Consider the following 17,530-nt stretch of genomic DNA (forward strand, 5'->3'; position numbering starts at 1 on the left):
TCTTACAACCCGGCATTTAGGCCTCGAAATGGAGTGAAAATAGGAAACATCACATCAACATAGTCCAACTAAATGTGGTCGACCGCATGGATCTTTGTTCTCCAATTAGCTCTATATGAGGTCATACTAGGAACAAGGCGTAAATTAAGCATGTCTTTCTTCACCACTTCTCCTATGGTTATCTTAGGCCTGTCCCTGGTTCTTTTGGTTCCCTCAATAAGGATCATGTCACTCCTCTGAATTGGAGCATTTGGAGGTCTTTGTTGAACATGGCCATACCACCTCAAATGACTCTCTCTAAGTTTATCATGTATCGCAGCTACTCCCAACCCAACTCTAATAAGATTATTCCTTACTTTATCCTTTCTAGTTTTCCCAGACATCCATCTCAACATCCTCATCTCTACAACACCAAGTTTATTTATGGCACTTCTTCACAGCCCAACATTCTGCCCCGTTCATCATAGTTGGCTTAATGACAGTCTTATAAAATTTTCTTTTAAGCTTTAAAGAGATACGTCGATCATACAAAACTCCAGTCGCACCTCTCCACTTCATCCACCTTATTTTAATCATTTCGGCAACATCATCAGCTATGTCGCTCTCCTTGTTTACAATTGATCCAAGATATTTAAAGTGATCACTTTGCGGGATCTCGCTCCCATCAATATTTACCACCTCATTATTCGTCCCAAAGCTGCTAAAATTATATACCATATATTCGGTCTTAGTTCTACTTATCTTTGAACCTTTTGATTTCAAGGCAGTTATCCATAGTTCCACTTTGATTTTAATCCTTGTTTTGTTTCATCTACCAAAAAAATATCATCTGCAAAGATCATACCCATTGGTACCTCATATTGTATGCCTCTGGTTAAGTTATCCATGATAAACACAAATAGATAAGGACTTAAGGTGGATCTTTAATTGAGATTGAGAATTCACGACCTTGCCCTCTCACCATTCTAATGGTAGTCACCACATCAGCATACATATCTTTAAATATGTTTATTGGGTTATCCATTGCTTTAAATGTCCGGGCCCGTGAATGCCTCTTGGTCCCATTATGTATCGTTTCTAATGGGGTTTAAATAAATCTGGATCGTCCAAACTTCAAAAGGGTGAACCTGTGGAGTTTGGTTCCTCTGCACGTACCAACAGGTGAACATACATGTGAGAGCCAATCACATTTTTTATTTTGCTTCCATAAACACCCCTCCTCCCCTTGTAAATGGCAAAAATAGGACAGGTGGTTGGCTCTCACATGTACGTTCACCAGTTGGCGTATAGTAAATGTTAAGGCATTAAGCCACCATCTTAAGGTTCACAAATCCTTATAGTGTTTTAATATGTTCTCCAGATCAATACTTTTCAAATACCCCCGACTTTTGAAGCCCTCTTGGTGAATGGAATTCCCATTCACTGTGGATGGAGGGAAACTCATTAATATTGGAAGGATGGGTTTACCCTCCTATACTATCCCTAAACATGATCCAATAAATTCATATTGGTTTCATTTTGGTCCAATTCAGCTAGGTTTCATTGGTTCGGGCTAGATTTTGACACCCCTATGGCCCGGCTCTACTGCTTGGGCGATGGTGGTCGGAATTTTTATCTGTTGCTGTAACTGGAGCTTTGCTGTGCGCATCATGCGGCGCAGCAGCGGCCATGTGTGCACAGTGGGCCCCACTGTGCGCACATGGCTGCTGCACCGCACCGCACCGCACGATGCGCACAGCAGCGGATAAAGGTCCGCTGGGGTAGCTGGAGAGTCCAATTTAGAGTCCAAAGTAGATTCAAAGTTTATTTCAGAGTTGAAGTATGATTAGGAATTAGTTTGAGTTGATTCTATATTACAGCGACACCAGCATTGATAATTGAATGAAGTTTTTTGTGTTTTTTTGTTTGGGATTCTTATACGCTACTGTCTTCTTCGTTCTTCCTCTCTGATATTCCTTCGAGTCTATCTCGTCTCTGCAGGTACTCTCTCCCTAATCTTTGTCCTCGCTCTTTTCCTTATTATATACCCTTTTTTCTGAACTGATTTCAGACTTGTATTTTTGTCCATAATTTCATCATTACTCGTTAATTAGTCTTGAAATTCCGTACGTATTTAATCCTTTGTCATCATTAATTCTCTATTATATTCTGGAATTACATACCATTTACTACACCAATTTAAAGAATTGGAGAGGATCTTTATCCCCTATCCCTGATTATACAGCTTTGATAATTGAATGAAATTTTTTGGTTTGAGATTCTTACGCTACTGTGTGTTGTGGCTGTACGACTACATCTTCTTCTTCCTTTCTCGTAGTCTCTCTCTCTCGTCTTTCTCGTCGTCTCTGGTGCTCTCTCTCTCTAATAGACGTTTTCCAATTCCCGATAGGTTTGCTACGTTCAACGACCCCCTTCCCAAGACCCTGATTCCCTCTTCGCTAACGGGCCCTTGCAAACCCTCAGACTGTCTCTCTCAGTCCCTCGACTCACTACAGTCCTGTCCGTGAGAAGCAGGCAAGCAGCGGCACAGGACAGTGGATCGAGAGCTATACAACGACGGTGGACTCTGCAACTTAGACGGCGGCGCAGCGGAGAACTGGTCGGTAAACCTCTTTCCATCTCAAAATCCTTTCTTTTTCTGGTTTTCCGATGCAATTAGACGCTGGTTTAGTTAGGATTATCTGTCTATTTTATGGCTTTTTTTTCCCCCTTTTAGGATTCAAGTTATGATTTCAGTTTCAAGGTAACCTGGATTAGGGACTTTTATTCTATAAAACTAACCTACGATTGGGATATGGATTTTTTGGGGAATTGAATGAAGAAGTTGGTTTATGCTTAACAGCGTGTGTAACCGGGTGATCTCTCGCTCTCTTTCTCTTTCCTCTTCTTGATTGAGTCAGTCTTATTCCTTTCTTCCAGGTTTGATCTCTATTCTAATTCTTATATTTCTTCTCTTACTATTCCTCTTCCTGTGTATGCCATTGATGCTCTGTTCTGGGGCGCTTTGGCCTCTAATGCTTCTCCCACTGTGAGAATCGAAACCATACTCAGATCTGGTTTCCCAGTCACCGCCCAGATATATTGCAGCAGCCAGTTATTAGCAAGACCCTACTTGGTTCACGGGTATGCTATTGGTTGTTTGCAAGAGCATTGCATTTTAAGAACTGGCGCCTGAAATTTCAGGAAGAACAAGGTTTAGTTGAGTAAGATTTTTCACTCGAAACCAATATAGGTCTCCTCTGCTGGTTCATTTGTTCTACCGTGAGAAAGAAGAAGATATGTTCTTCTATTTACCCTTAAGAAGCCCCCTTTCCCTTGTTATTGTAGAAAAAATCCCTGATTTTGAGATTTTATTTTCTTTTTAACCCCTTGCCACATTAATTTCCAGAATTTTCCTTGTCCCCTAGTTTCTGTTACTGATATTTTGTCCCTCTTCCTATTCCTCACTTCCCAGAGGGTGCTAAATAGTTCTGAACTTCTGAATATTTATAAAATTGCCATTACTCACATAGCGATCCAATTTAAGGATTTCGGAACCCGGATCCACATCATTTGCTTTCATATGTTTGAATAGATTCTTCAAGAGGTTTTGAATTCATTCCAATACTGAAATGATTAGGAAGCCTGTTGTTGGGTTATTTGCTTCATAATTCCAACGTATATGAGCTTTTACCTTGGGAGGGAGGAAAGAGAAAGGAAGGACTTCCTTCCTTCCCTGAACAGAGACTCCCTATTTTGTCTCTTTTTTGTTCTGCCTACTTCCTCTAATCTCTATTATAACTGAAATCTCATCCCTGGTAGAGATACTTCTAATTATTCATGTCTTTCAATAGTGGGGTTCACTCTTGTTCCAATTCTTCAATGTGTTAGGTGGTAGTACCAAGTAACCATGAACATTAAGGAACGAACTCATAGTCACACACTAATCCAAAGCTCAAGATACAAATACTTGGCATTAGGAATTAAAAATACTTTAAATGGATCAAACTTGTTTTCCCTTTCTTTCATCAATTCCCATTTCGGCCCCAAATGATTCATACACTCTTCCCTGGTTCTGTAATTGGGAAGATATTGCTTCAGCTTAATGACAAACTCTTCACAAAAACTCCATTCTCTTCCTGTTCTGGTCCTCCAACTCTAAACCATGATCTTCCCTGCAGTCATAATGTGTCGTCCCACTTGGACTACTTGATCTCAGTAGTTCAACAAAGTAGAAGATATCTTCATCTGGTGTAACTGCTGACATCCTATCATCCCACCTGCAAATGCAAATAGATTTGACTCATCAGTTCAGAACAAAACTAGGTAATTATATTCACTGCTAGTTCTTCAATCTTCAGTACTTTCCACTACTCCCTCGATAGTCTTTTGAGATTGACGAGGCTTTGAAACTTCTCCATTTATGGGTTGCAATTTATAAACAATTTTGGCCTTGTGGTATTGAATATATGCATGTGCTTGCTTCTGTTTCGTGGCTTAGCAAATAAAAATAATAAAGTTGAAACTTTTGGGATGGTATTTGTTTGACAGGTTTATGTTTGTTTTTCTCCATTTTTGTTTTGTTAATTTTCTATAATGCAAGGATTTTTTTAAATTTTATTACTAACTTTACTCTTATTGTTGTTATAGTTCTATACTTTCAACTGTCTATTTGTCACTACCCTATTTGCACGAGACAAGGAAAGGGTATGGGGAACAGGTCCGAACTTTGTAATGACATCCTAGGACTGATTGTGGATCAGTTTTCGGCAATCGAAGATGTTGTTCATTTTGGTGCAGTTTGTAGGTCATGGCGATCAGTTTCAGTCGAGAAGTTGCATTTTTCTATTATAGCTGATCCCTGGCTGATGCTTGCAGAGAAGGAAGACAGTGACAAGCGTGGGTTCTATAGTCTCTCTACCAAAAAGGTTTACCACTTGAACTTGCCAGAGGCCCGCGGCAGGAAGTGTTGGTCCTCCTGCGGTTGGTTGTTAACTTTGGGGCTTGACTTGGAGATTCACTTATTCAACCCCTTTTCTCGGGAACAAAAAATCCGGCTTCCACCTCAACCAACACTCCCTATTCAAGTGCCCGTTGAAGTTAAGCCAGAATATCTCCGCACTATTTTTATAGGGAAAGTGGTATTATCGTCAAGACCATCATCTCGTTCCTCAGCTAAAACAACCCTTTCTTGTGAAGAAGAAAAAGAAGCTGAAAAATGCGTGGTTATGGCGACAATTTCTGGATACAGGAAATTAGCCTTCTTGAGATTGGGAGATGTAGTTTGGACTCCTGTAGAGTCAAACAGTCCTTCAGCCATTGCTGACATCGTCTACCTCAATGGTCAATTCTATGCCATCACTGTCAATGCGAAATTGTTGATTGTTGATATTTCCAATCCTCGTCCAAAGACGATTGAGTTTGCTGAACCACCAGAGGATTTTGACATGTATGCGAAATTCTATCTTGTGGAGTCGGTAGGAGAACTTTTTATGGTTGCACAGGATGTTTATGAGGCTTATGAATCTGAGACAAGCAAAATTGTGACCCATGAAACAGATGGTTTTGATGTTTATAAGTTCGGTTTTGATAACAGGAAGTGGACGCAGGTGAAGAGAAGCCTGGATAACCGTGCTCTGTTTGTGGGTTTTAATGCCTCCTTCGCCATCTTCCCCTCTGACAACCATTTAGGATGCGAACCCAACTGTATCTACTACACTGATATCGACACAGGTGGTCTTCTCAATAATGTCTTACCTAATTATAAATCGAGAGATGGAGCTGGTAAAGACATGGGAGTGTTTCGGATGGAGACCGAGGAATTGGATGATCACTATGTTGGCCCCGACATCATTTCTCGTGTTTGTGCACCTCTTTGGATTTGTCCTTCTTTCTCCTTGTAGGGTGGAGGCTGACGACTTAATTTGTGCCTAACTTATTTTTTCTTTACGTTCTTTCTAATTTTTTTTTGTTTTTTAATTTTAAGAAAGTATATATTGAAAGTGACAATCTAATGATGGTGAACATCCTTAATGGTAAAGCTCTTTTAAATCCCTGTAGAATTTCCTTCTTCGGCATATCGAATTCATTGTGTATCAACATACCTATAGAAAAAGGAATTTGTAGCGAACACCCTAGCTGATACGAGTGCTATCACACAAGAGTCCTCCTTCTGGTTCAGCTCTTCCCCTTCCTTTCTTTCTCTTTGGCTTTTGTATGATTCTCGTTCTATTTGTTACCCATGGGGTTATCAATAAAAGTAAATTATATAGAAATAACAAGAAAAAAAAAAAAAAGGCTACCTAGTCGCATGGATCCTGTGCCCAGACATAGGAGAACAAGAAATTATTGTCTTATCCCCTGTGAAATCAAAATCCCATGCATCGAAGTGATGTTAATGCCCCTTGCACACGTTCTCATTGCCCCCATGCTAGTACAAGTGCTACATGATTAGACAACAGTCTATTGCCCAAATAACAAATCATTTCTCACAACCCCCCCCATGGTATCAATTACAATATTGGCAAAGGCCGATAATGGTTTCTGTTCAATCCTAGGTTGGGGATTGGTATTGGCCCTCACATTTACTTAAACTTTTGATTCTCGTCATCTGTCGCTTCCTTCTTCATCTATTTTTTATTATTTCTATATTATTCAATCTAATTTTTTATTGGGTAATTTACACATACCACCCCTGAGGTTTGACGAAAGGATGATTTTACCCCCCCTAGTTTTGGAAAATTCTGCGTACCCCCCTGAGGTTTACAAACGGTAACAAATAAACCCATTCCTTCAGTTTATGACTAACACTGTTAAAATCAGAAGGTAAAGTGACAAAAATGCCCCTTCAAAAAAAAAAAAAAAGACCTACAACTCATCTTCCCCAAATCGATTGGGGAAGATGAGTTATAGGTATCCCCATCGATTGCTCCATCCATGGCTTCTAATGGAACATCTCCGGTGAGCTTCCTAGGCTTTTGTCGAGAATTGGTTTGAGCTCCACTGCGTTGTGTGTGATGAGGTTCGAGGTGGAGGGAGGAGGGATATCATGTTGGAGCCTGATAACAAAATCAGCCACGGTGGTCTTCAACCCCTTTCCTCATTCAACCACGCAACAGTGAAGGATGACTTGCGCTCAACTCTCGGTACCATCTCCTCCTCCAATCTTGAGCTCCATAGATTCTATTGGGGGTAATTCTCAAGTGTAGCTGCTACACAGTTCCTCTTCCCATCGAAAAACTTTGAAAGGCCGGCGCCCTAGTTCTGCCCCTCAGTGGTTTCTGCCTTTAATTTATGGAGCTCCATAGCATCCATCGGGCCTATCCTCAATTGTATCCGCTCCACAGATCTTCTTCCCAACAAACAACCTTGCAGGCCGTCTCCCTAGTTCAGGTAAACGTGGTTTTCACCTTTGATTTCTGGTGCTCTGCAACCGCTGTCATCGATTTACCTACCTGGTTGTGGAAGCCCTAAAATAGCCAGATATCTACCTGATTGTCAAAAGCTAAGTCCATCTTATTGGTAGTTCATTCTCTCTCTCTATTTTTTTCTTTTCTTCTAACATATTCATAGTTGAGTAGAGATAGTCATAATCATCCTTAATTCCTATTTTCTGTTGTCTACTTTCTGACATTCTATGTAAACATTGACATAACTTAGATTGAGCATTTTCCTAATAAAATGCATTTTATCTTCTCATCAGGTTTAAAACCCAGGAATCAGATCCGGATTGGAATCTGGCTTGAATCATTGCAAATATGCTAAAATTTTTAAAAATCAAGAAAACTAGTTTCGTTAATCCATACTTACACCAGAAGCTCACCAGAGATGTTCCATTAGACGCCATGGATGGAGCAATCGATGGGGATACCTGTAACTCATCTTCCCCAATCGATTTGGGGAAGATGAGTTGCAGGCATAGTTTGAGAACTCGTTTCGTTTCTATATTTCGAACTGACCGAAATATCCGAAATATTCGAAATTTTGGATATTTCGGTCGAAATATTGTATTTTTTCTGGTATGTTTTGATAGGTCATTTCGGTGGGTTTTAGGCCAAGTTAAGGCCTAAAACTTCATGAAAATCCTATTTTAGGCTATATAAACACATTTAAATGTTCAAATTGCAAAAATAGTCACCCAAAATGGTGTTTTGGATGTGCATCATTGATTGGCAACGTACGGTCGAACCCTAATGTATAACTTAGTTAATTACACATTGTACATTAAACAAGTAAATTGACTTGGAACTAAGTTGGAAACATAATGACTCATAAGTTAAGTCATAAATCATAATATTAAATACATAAGACATCAAGTCAATAACAAGTTAACAAATAACAACTTAAGAGTTAAGATTTAAGAAGATGATATCAAACATTCCAAATCACAATATGTCAATATCCCCAATTGTCCCCTACAAGGCTACAAGTCAAGTAGTCAACTAGTCATCATTCATCTCAAATGTTTATAAATTTGGTAATAATAACTACTCCGCCGTCCAGGATCAACCCCACTCATGGTCCGCTGGAGCCGACGTGTATTACTCTCCGACTGTAGGACAAATGCATGCCACGTCATAGTCTGGGAGAAGAAGCGAGTGTAGTCATCCACAGTGGCCATGTAAGCTGCATCATCAACATGCTGAAGGTAACCTATCCTAGGATATAGGTCACCAAACTGTGAAGAAGTACTATCCACTGATCCACTATGATATGAGTCATATGACGGCTCTGGGAGCATGTACGGGTTGTACGGCTACGGCAGGTGGGTTGGGTAGCCAGTGTAGGAAAAGAAGTCATCCATAAAAGACGATCCACTATATCCTTGTGAGTGGGAGTCATACTCAAAACTGGGAATGGATGGAGAAGATATAGGTTGCTGCCCCAAAGGGTACTGCCCAGAATGCCCTTCGCCACATGGATGTGAATGAGATGAACCATGCTCTGATTGTGCTCGAGATGGACTGCTATCTACATGAAAAGATGGGGTACGAAAATGCCCACTCGATCTACTGTCTCTATCGCCAATACTCAGTCCACCAACAGAGCCAGATAGGGCATCAATGTCCATAAGCTTAGCCTACCTACTAGTACCACTACCACGACCACCAGGACGGGATTGACCACGCTGCTTTCTCGAGTAGGTCGAGGTGGACGATGTGGGCCGTGTGGTTGGTGTGAGGTTGGTGGGGGCACGGATTGCCTCTTGCTGCTCTTGTACCACAAACGAGACTCGAGTTCCCTCATATGCTTGACCACCATCACCATCATCATCACGTCCATCATTACCTTCATCATCACCTCCATCATCACCATCTCCACCAGGACCACCACCACCATCTCCACCAGATGACATAGACCAATCTTCATCCTCCTCATCAACACCACCAGTAGACTGGAATGGTATGGGTGACGCGTCCCGTACATGTACCTCACCCTCTGCAGCCATGAAGTCATCCACATCAGCTTCTATGTGTTCAGCTATCATGGGGTCAGGTCTACCTCCAGGCTGATCTAACACTGGCTCACCTCTATCCCTCACCCAATCAACAATAGGATCTTCATCATCTGACTCCACCTGGAAAATGTCGGCAAGATCGATATTTTCCCTGATACCCTCTTGTCCCATGCGTATGTGTTGCATCTTCAACCTCAAATTATAATGCACATACACTAAGTCAGAGAGACGTTCAGAACCCAATCTATTTCTCCTCTTGGAGTGGATGAGAGAAAATGTACTCCAATTCCGTTCACAGCCAGATGCTGAACATGTCTGGGAGAGAACCTTGATTGCTATTTTTCTTAAATTGTTTGTCGAACCCCCATACAACACCCACCATTCAGCTGCATTACAACAAAAGAAACATGTCACCTTCATTTCAAAAGAATAAGATATTGAATTGAGTAATGACTAATGAAGTAATGACTAATGAGTACCGGCATCACCGCGTGTCCGGCCTTGTTGTGCAGCTTTGGTTCCAAAACTTCCCAATGCATCCCTAAAAGTCTTCAACTATAATCATTTGGAAAATATATAAAATTAGTAATGACTCGTTACTATTTAGAATTGAATTGAGTAATTCCAAATGAATTATAACTTATAAGACTCACCTCATTGTTGCATATCGCCTGTAATTTACTATTCGGCTCCAACTTGGCAACTACTTCTTTGACTGCGTCAATAAGACTATTATTCAACCCAAGCCTATGACTGTATTGGTACTTGGGGTTCAAATAACATGCTGAAATTGACATTACATATTGACTAGTTAGTAATATATCCTTCAAATTAACTTTAACAGATGTAATTGCATAAAAAATAAAAAGTGTACACTCACCAGCCTTATGCAGTGGATGCATAAGTTGATTTTCCCAGCGCCCCTTGATAATTTTGAGAAAATGTTTGCTACCTCGTGGATTTGCATTGTAAACACCTTCATTCATCAAGTCTATGGCAGCATATAGATGTGGCATGGTTGGTCCCTTGATAGCAGAATCAACTATATGCAAAACCTTGAACACTGGGTCCAGAAGTTGTACCACTTTATGCAACTTAGACCAAAAGTCATCTGATAAAATTGTAGCTTGTGCTTCCCTACCATCATGGGTATTGGACCCATTCTAGTTGAACCAGTCTTCAGAAGCAAACATTGATCTCAATCCAGACTTCTTGGTTTCTATACTCTTGAGTGCAATGTAGTTGGTGGCGAATCTAGTTATGCCTGGCCTCACTAAGTCACCCCCACACTTCTCTCTCAAGAGGTTTAGTGCAAACCCATGGTTGTAGACAAAGTTGCTCATTTGCCTTACCGTTTCCACAACATATTGTACCAATTTGATCTTTCCTATGTCCTTTAACATGAGGTCTATACAATGGGCAGCACATGGAGTCCAAAACAACCGGTACTTATTGTTTTGCATCAACCTCTCACCGACACTCTTATAGTTGCTTCCGTTGTTTGTTACAATTTGGACAACGTTCCCTACTCCTACATCTTCTACCACTTCCTTCAGCAATTTGTAGATATACTTTGCATCCTTTTTCTCCTTGGATGCATCAACAGACTTCAGAAAGACTGTCCTCCCAACACAATACACCATAAAGTTGATGATGGACTTTCTTGTAGGACCAGTCCAACCATCACACATTATGGTCACCCCATAGTTCTCCCACAGCCCCCTTATTTCATTGATGTAGTCTTCAAGCTCTCTCTTCTGTTGGGGTAAATACACATTCATAATCTCATATGGGGTGGGCCCCTTATACCCTGGGCCAGCCTCAGTAATGGAATCTATCATAGTCTGATAAAAGGGACCTTGTGCTGTGTTTGCTAGGATGGTATGGTATAACATCCACTTAGCTATAGATTCCTTCACCATCCCCTTCAGATTTTTTCATGCTCCCTTGATTTTTGGTTGTTTGTTGCCTTTCTTTCTATAAACACCAGATGCTTGGTGAAGTGCTGGGTCATCTTGTGGTGGTGGAGGCGGAGGGGGAGCTGCCCTCGTACTCTGTGATCTCCTAAAGGGATTAGGCAACCCACCTCCTCCACTTGTACCTGTTCCTCCACTACCACTAGCACCAGCTCTAGAGGTACTAGCTCCTCCACTACCACATACTCTCTGTCTCTCGACTTTCTCCTGATCCTCATGATAACTGGCTCTGCTCATCATCTGTGCTCGTCTCCAATCCCTAGCCTCTTGCTCAGTCTCTATATCATCAGGAACATAGACATCATCACTGTCATCATCATCATCATCACGATGGCTTGATTGGCCTCCCGCTGTACACCTCACTGCTTCCTCAAGATCTACTTTTACCTTCTCCCTCTGAGCCTTCCTCTTACTCCCTCCCTTCATGTAATCAATGACAGCCCTAGATACCTCCACAGGGATCATATGACATGCGACCACTTCAGAAGAATTCCCAGCTAGATGTTGTTTGAGTTTAGTAGCACCACCTTCCAAAAACTGCATGTGACAATAGTTGCATTGGGATTTTCTTTTATCCCCATCAATTGGAGTGCCATGCAACCATGTAATGTTACCCCTAGTGCGTCTGGGTGTGCTCCCCTCCCCCTGGGTCTGGGCCGGCTGCCTCTGCCCCTCTTGCCTCTGGCTCTATCGTTTACCACGGTTCGTCATAATCGGACTAGTTTACTGTTGCATGAATAAAAGACAATTCATTAATCACTGAAGCACATCAATTCTTTTAGTTTAAATGTTTAAGAATTAAGATTTAAGAGCACTAACACAAGTATATAAGTATATAACTATTTAGTATTTTTTCCCTAACCCTCATATTTTTTTCATATTTAAAAATAATTTTTAAAAATATTTTTCAAATAAATATTGGCCTAGCACAACAAAATCGAAAAGATATGTAAATGGGCAGCAAATAAGAAGTATGTACAATTTACTTTTATATTTTTCAGTAATTTTAAAACAAAAACCTCATATTTTTTCTTATTTTTTGCTATTTTTTTAAAATTTTTAAATATTTTTTATAATTTTCAAAAATTAAAATAATTAATTATTGGCAGAAAAATATTTTTGACACCATGAGGCCATAGATCGGCCAATGGTGTCTAACATATATTTAATTCATCACCATACAATATACATAACCCCTATTATTTTTTGATTTTTGTTGTAAATAAATCCAAATTTTGAAGTAGAAAAATAAATAAATAATATGTATACCAAAAAAAAAATTCGACACCGTGAAGTCGTAGATCGGCTTCCGGTGTCTAACATATATTTATTTTATCACAAACAAACATGTTGATCAAGCATTTCCCTAAAAAAAAAAAATTTTGAGAATATGGTTTTACCTGAAATAGTGGAAAGGCTTCACAGATGTGCTAAGAAGTTTGTTCTCCAAGTGATTCCGGCGTAGATGCGACAAGGATTCAAGTGGGAAGTGGAAGATTGAAGAAAAAATAAGCAAAAACCTTCAAAAATCAAGCAAAAGAGGAAAAATGCTCTCTGTTTCTCAGTCTCGGTCGAAATTTCGACCGAGACTATTGAAACATGGTATTTTATATCAAGCATTTTCTCGAGATTTTTGAAATCTAACGAGATTTTGAAAAAATCTCGAAATATCTCGAAATCTCGAGAATTTCGATCGAAATTTAGTATTTTTTTTATTCAAGGGGTCATTTCGTTTCGAGGGGGTCGAAATTCTTGAAATCTTGATCGAGATTTCGCGAGATTTTGAACTATGGTTGCAGGGGTTTTTTTTTTTTCTTTCTTGAAGGGGCATTTTTGTCACTTTACTTTTTGATTTTAACAGTGTTAGTCATAAACTAATGGAATGGGTTTATTTGTTATCATTTGTAAACCTCAAGGGGGTACGCAGAATTTTCCAAAATTGGGGGGTAAAATCATCCTTTCGTCAAACCTCAGGGGTGGTATGTGTAAATTACCCTTTTTTATTCTAATCAGCTTCTTTCTCTTCTTCTTATTTCTTCTCCTACAAATAGGAAAAGGCAACCCCGCCACACCCTTCCCCCTTTCCTTCCTCCCCATCCCTCTCGATCCCGCTCTCACCCAACCTCACCAAAGGGTGGGGTCGGGCAGAGTTGTGGGGTAGCAGAGGGATGGTCGAGGGGGTTGGGGAAGGAGGAAAGGGGGTGGCGGGGTTGCCTTTTCTTGTTTGAAAAGAAGAAGAAAAATGTGGTTGGAAATAAAATAAAAATAGATTGAATAATGGAAAATAATAAAAAAAAAATACATGAAGGAGGAGATAAATTATGCGAATTGGTTAAAGTAAGGGTATCAATTCGTCCAGTTATGGGATATCGGTCCAGTACCTTAAGGACGTGTTTGGTTGAAGGTGTCAAAGGAGTCGGATTCTTACATTGGATCAGGTTCTTAAGAATCTGGTTCATGTGGATTTGGATTCTGATAAAAAACCTGTTTGGTTACCCTTGGTCTGTCAGGTAAAATCCAGTTGAAAATTTGTTTGGTTGCCCTAGATCTGTCAGGTGGAATCCTTCTGAATCCATATGTGAGACTGTTTGGTTACCCTGAGTCTGTCAGTTGGATTCTACTTGAATTTTGTGTAAAAAAAAATTTTAATCTTGTTTTGTTATACAACATATGCATACATTTAATATGACTTTATAAAAAATAAAAAATACAAAATAAAAAAGATAATAAAAAAATTGTATTAAAATTCTCAAAAGAAAATCTTTCCCAATTTTTCATGTGTCCATAAAAATTACAAAATTAGCACTAAGTGGTATTATGTTACTTCAACAAAGCAAAACTCATAGTACGGACATTTTCAAACAAAAGAGATCTCTACATATGGTAAAAAAATCCATATCCATTTAATTTAAATACATAAATATAAATTTTTGTGTCAAATTTCAAAGATGCCATTAAATTTGGGTTCTTGTGTGGATTAGTGTCATAACTGACTATGCTATGAACAGTTGAATAAAAAGGGCCTTGGTGGATTTGAACCACCATCCCTGGAACATGCTCATGTTCTAAGTGCTCTACCAATTTGAGCTAAAGACCCATCAAGTGGAGCTTGGAATTTAATCAACAACAAATAGAACCATAACTAAGAGGACAAGACATTCCAAGACTGATAGTATATTGCTTTCTAGTCTAATCAGCTCTCAAGACTGATAGGAATGGACCAAGATGACAATGAATGTGAGATAAAGAACTACCATACCTGAGCTCTCCATCCAACACCAATTTTGGATATTATTTGGAGAGAAGACATCCCATGGGGTGAAATTTTTTTTTTTGGGATTGTTGTGCAACTTGACTCTCCCACTAGAAACAACTAAAATCATTTTCAGAACTATTGCTGGTAGCAAAAAATAAAAGAAAAACTGATTCTTGAATCCAATGATCATCACCTACATCATTTTCCAATTAAACTTAAAATAATCAAGACAGTCTTGCAAAACTAATCAAAATATCATCACAAAGCTATGAAAGAACTTTCCAGAACACTTGAATGCTCCATTATCAGATGATACTTGATAGCTAGTGAGGCCCTTCATGACTTGTGTAAATCTCAAACCCACATCTGTGGATATATCTAACCTGGTGAGGTGGTCATTCAACATGTTGCCAATCCAAATACTAAAACAGAACTGAATTGCTTCTAACTTTCTAAGGCCCAAACTCTGCAACTCATGCAAGATGATGCCATGGTTACAATGCATGATCACCATGTATGGTAACAAGTATTTCCTTGTTTTTTTAAAAGTTCCATGACGTTTAACTAGCGCCTTTAAACAAATTTCCAAAACCCAGACCTATCAAGAAGCAATACAATCAGAAAAAAATAAGAAGCCCATGAGCAGAACAGGAAAAGAATACGAAGCCCATGAGCACATCCATATCTGGGAATAATTATTATGAGGTTTTCAAAAAATCACCATAATAAATCACCAGTTCCCATTTACTGTGGAATTGTCCTGTAGAGTTGCCTATAAAGAGTTTCCAAATGAGCAAGGAAACTTCCAATTTTTTTTTACTTTGATTTCTGAGTTTACTCCCTACATACGTCAAATATTCATCTAATTGGTAGCTCTACTACTTCAAGGAGTTATACAAAGTTATAGCTGAACTTGTTTTCAATGATCAATTACCATAGTTCATCCACTAAGAGCAGCCTGGGTCAGAACGGAAAATCTGATGCAACATAGACACAGGGTGGTAGGAATTAGGATCCACCACTGGATAGGTCCCACCTAAGCGATTGCTTGTCAAAATTTCCTACCTTCACCATATCGATACAAAAAGTACAAAAAAAAAAATATTAATGCTCAAAATGATGTAGTGATGTACAAAATTTATAGCTAAACCAGATGAAAATACTATATTCTGGTTAAAGTAGTAGTTTAGTGGGAGCAATTCATAGGTGGGTTTAACCAGAAATGCTATAAGGTCAAAGAGAATCATAGAAGGTCTTTCCTTTCATATCCTACTTAATATTTTCTTCCCTTTTTTTCTTCTGAATTATCAAATATGAATGCTTTAGTAAAATGATAATAGCTATTGTACAAATATGACAATGAAGGAAAAATGGAGGGAAGAACAGGACAATCATGAATTTCAGTGGTACCTATGGGCATTGAACAATGAAGCTGGTACGTGCACGGTCTTCCCTTGCTTTGCTATCTTGAAAAGAAGATAAGACTATGAAAGAGAGGAACTATGAATCGGTTTTGGCTAATTTGGAGGGAGCCGACCTCTATCTCTTAAGAGATTAATTGGAATTAAACTTCTCCCTCTTCATTCTATTATGGTACTTTAAATAAGAGATAACATAACTAACAAACCCATCCCTTGATCCCTTCCGCATGATAAGGAAAACTAAACCAACCCATCACTTCCACTAACACATAATAAGGAAAAGCTAAACGATTTTACTAACTTCCTACTACACGTCATACTAACTACACCCAACTCACACCCCATTCTTAATAAACAACTCTTAATTAAAACCCTTAATAACTATCCTTAAAACTCTTAATAACTGCCCATAGATGCACGTAATAACTCCCTTCCCCTTAATTTTTGACCTTGTCCTCAAGGTCTAAAACTTTCCACGGTTTGGTGGTAGGGCCTCTACGTCGTCATCTCCCTCTTCATCACAACCCTCGATCAAGAATAACTTCTTGCATCGATGGCCTGGGACGAATTTTTTGTTACAATTATAGCATAGTCCTTTCGCCCGTCGTTCTTGCATCTCAAAAGGAGTTAGTCGATTGATAGGAAGAGGGGACCTCCCTTTTTCAATTCCGTTGTTGTTCGGAGATTGGCTGGAATTTCGAGCTTCGTATAATCTGGCTAAGCCAATGGCGGCAGACAAGGTGGTGGGGCAGCCGGCAAGTACATCGGCCTTGATCTGATCTCTTAACCCGCTAATGAAAAAACTCACCTGTCTTGGTGGTGGCAAGGGACCCACCTTAGAGAGCAACTTCTCAAATCGAGATTGGTAGTCACGTACCGTGTCAATTTGTTGCAGCTTTGCTAGTTCCCCAAAGAAATCTTGAAAGAGAGTTGGCCCGAACCGAGAATGCAGCCCATCGCAAAATACCCACCAATTCACCGCTTCCTGGTCTTGTTTGAATATTTGAAACCATAACTGTGCGTCCCCTTACAAATGAAATGAGGCTAGTGCCACCCTCTCCTCTGGTGGTGTCTGATGAAACTCAAAAAACTGTTCAGCTCGACAAGTCCAACTAGTCGTGTCTTCGTCCCCGTTGTAACGTGGGAAGTCCAATTTGACCAATTTTGGAGTAAACGTTTGTTGAGAGTTGGAGAAGCGTGTTGCTGTTGGACGACTGAATGGTTGCGTCTGTGGTGGCGGGTCGGTAGTTTTTGAATTCTCCCCCACCTCGTATTGTGAATGAGGTTGAGAGGGGCTAAATTTTTCAAAGAGCTCATTGAGTCGAGACAAAACCTAACGTTGCTCTTGAAGAATTTGTTGTTGTCCCTCCTTGAGAGAACTTACTTCTTCCTCTAGTCGCTCCACCCGTTCGTCCATGTTCCGGCTCTGGTACCAAGCTGG

General features: G+C 39.7%; 1 protein-coding gene across 1 annotated transcript; it reads left to right on the top strand.

Annotated features, from left to right (window-relative positions):
- The first annotated feature begins 5,207 nt into the window (after nt 1-5,207).
- On the top strand, nt 5,208-5,882 carry LOC122655249 (putative F-box protein At5g55150). Its single transcript, XM_043849460.1, has one exon. It carries the CDS (start codon nt 5,208-5,210, stop codon nt 5,880-5,882), a length of 675 nt encoding a protein of 224 aa, XP_043705395.1.
- Nucleotides 5,883-17,530: the final 11,648 nt, after the last annotated feature.

This window comes from Telopea speciosissima, chromosome 1, assembly GCF_018873765.1.
Source record: "Telopea speciosissima isolate NSW1024214 ecotype Mountain lineage chromosome 1, Tspe_v1, whole genome shotgun sequence".
NCBI classification, from domain to species: domain Eukaryota; kingdom Viridiplantae; phylum Streptophyta; class Magnoliopsida; order Proteales; family Proteaceae; genus Telopea; species Telopea speciosissima.

What these genes read in the sequence shown, in the direction of transcription:
- LOC122655249 (XM_043849460.1), top strand. Translation starts at nt 5,208, where the DNA reads ATGGCGACAATTTCTGGATACAGGAAATTAGCCTTCTTGAGATTGGGA.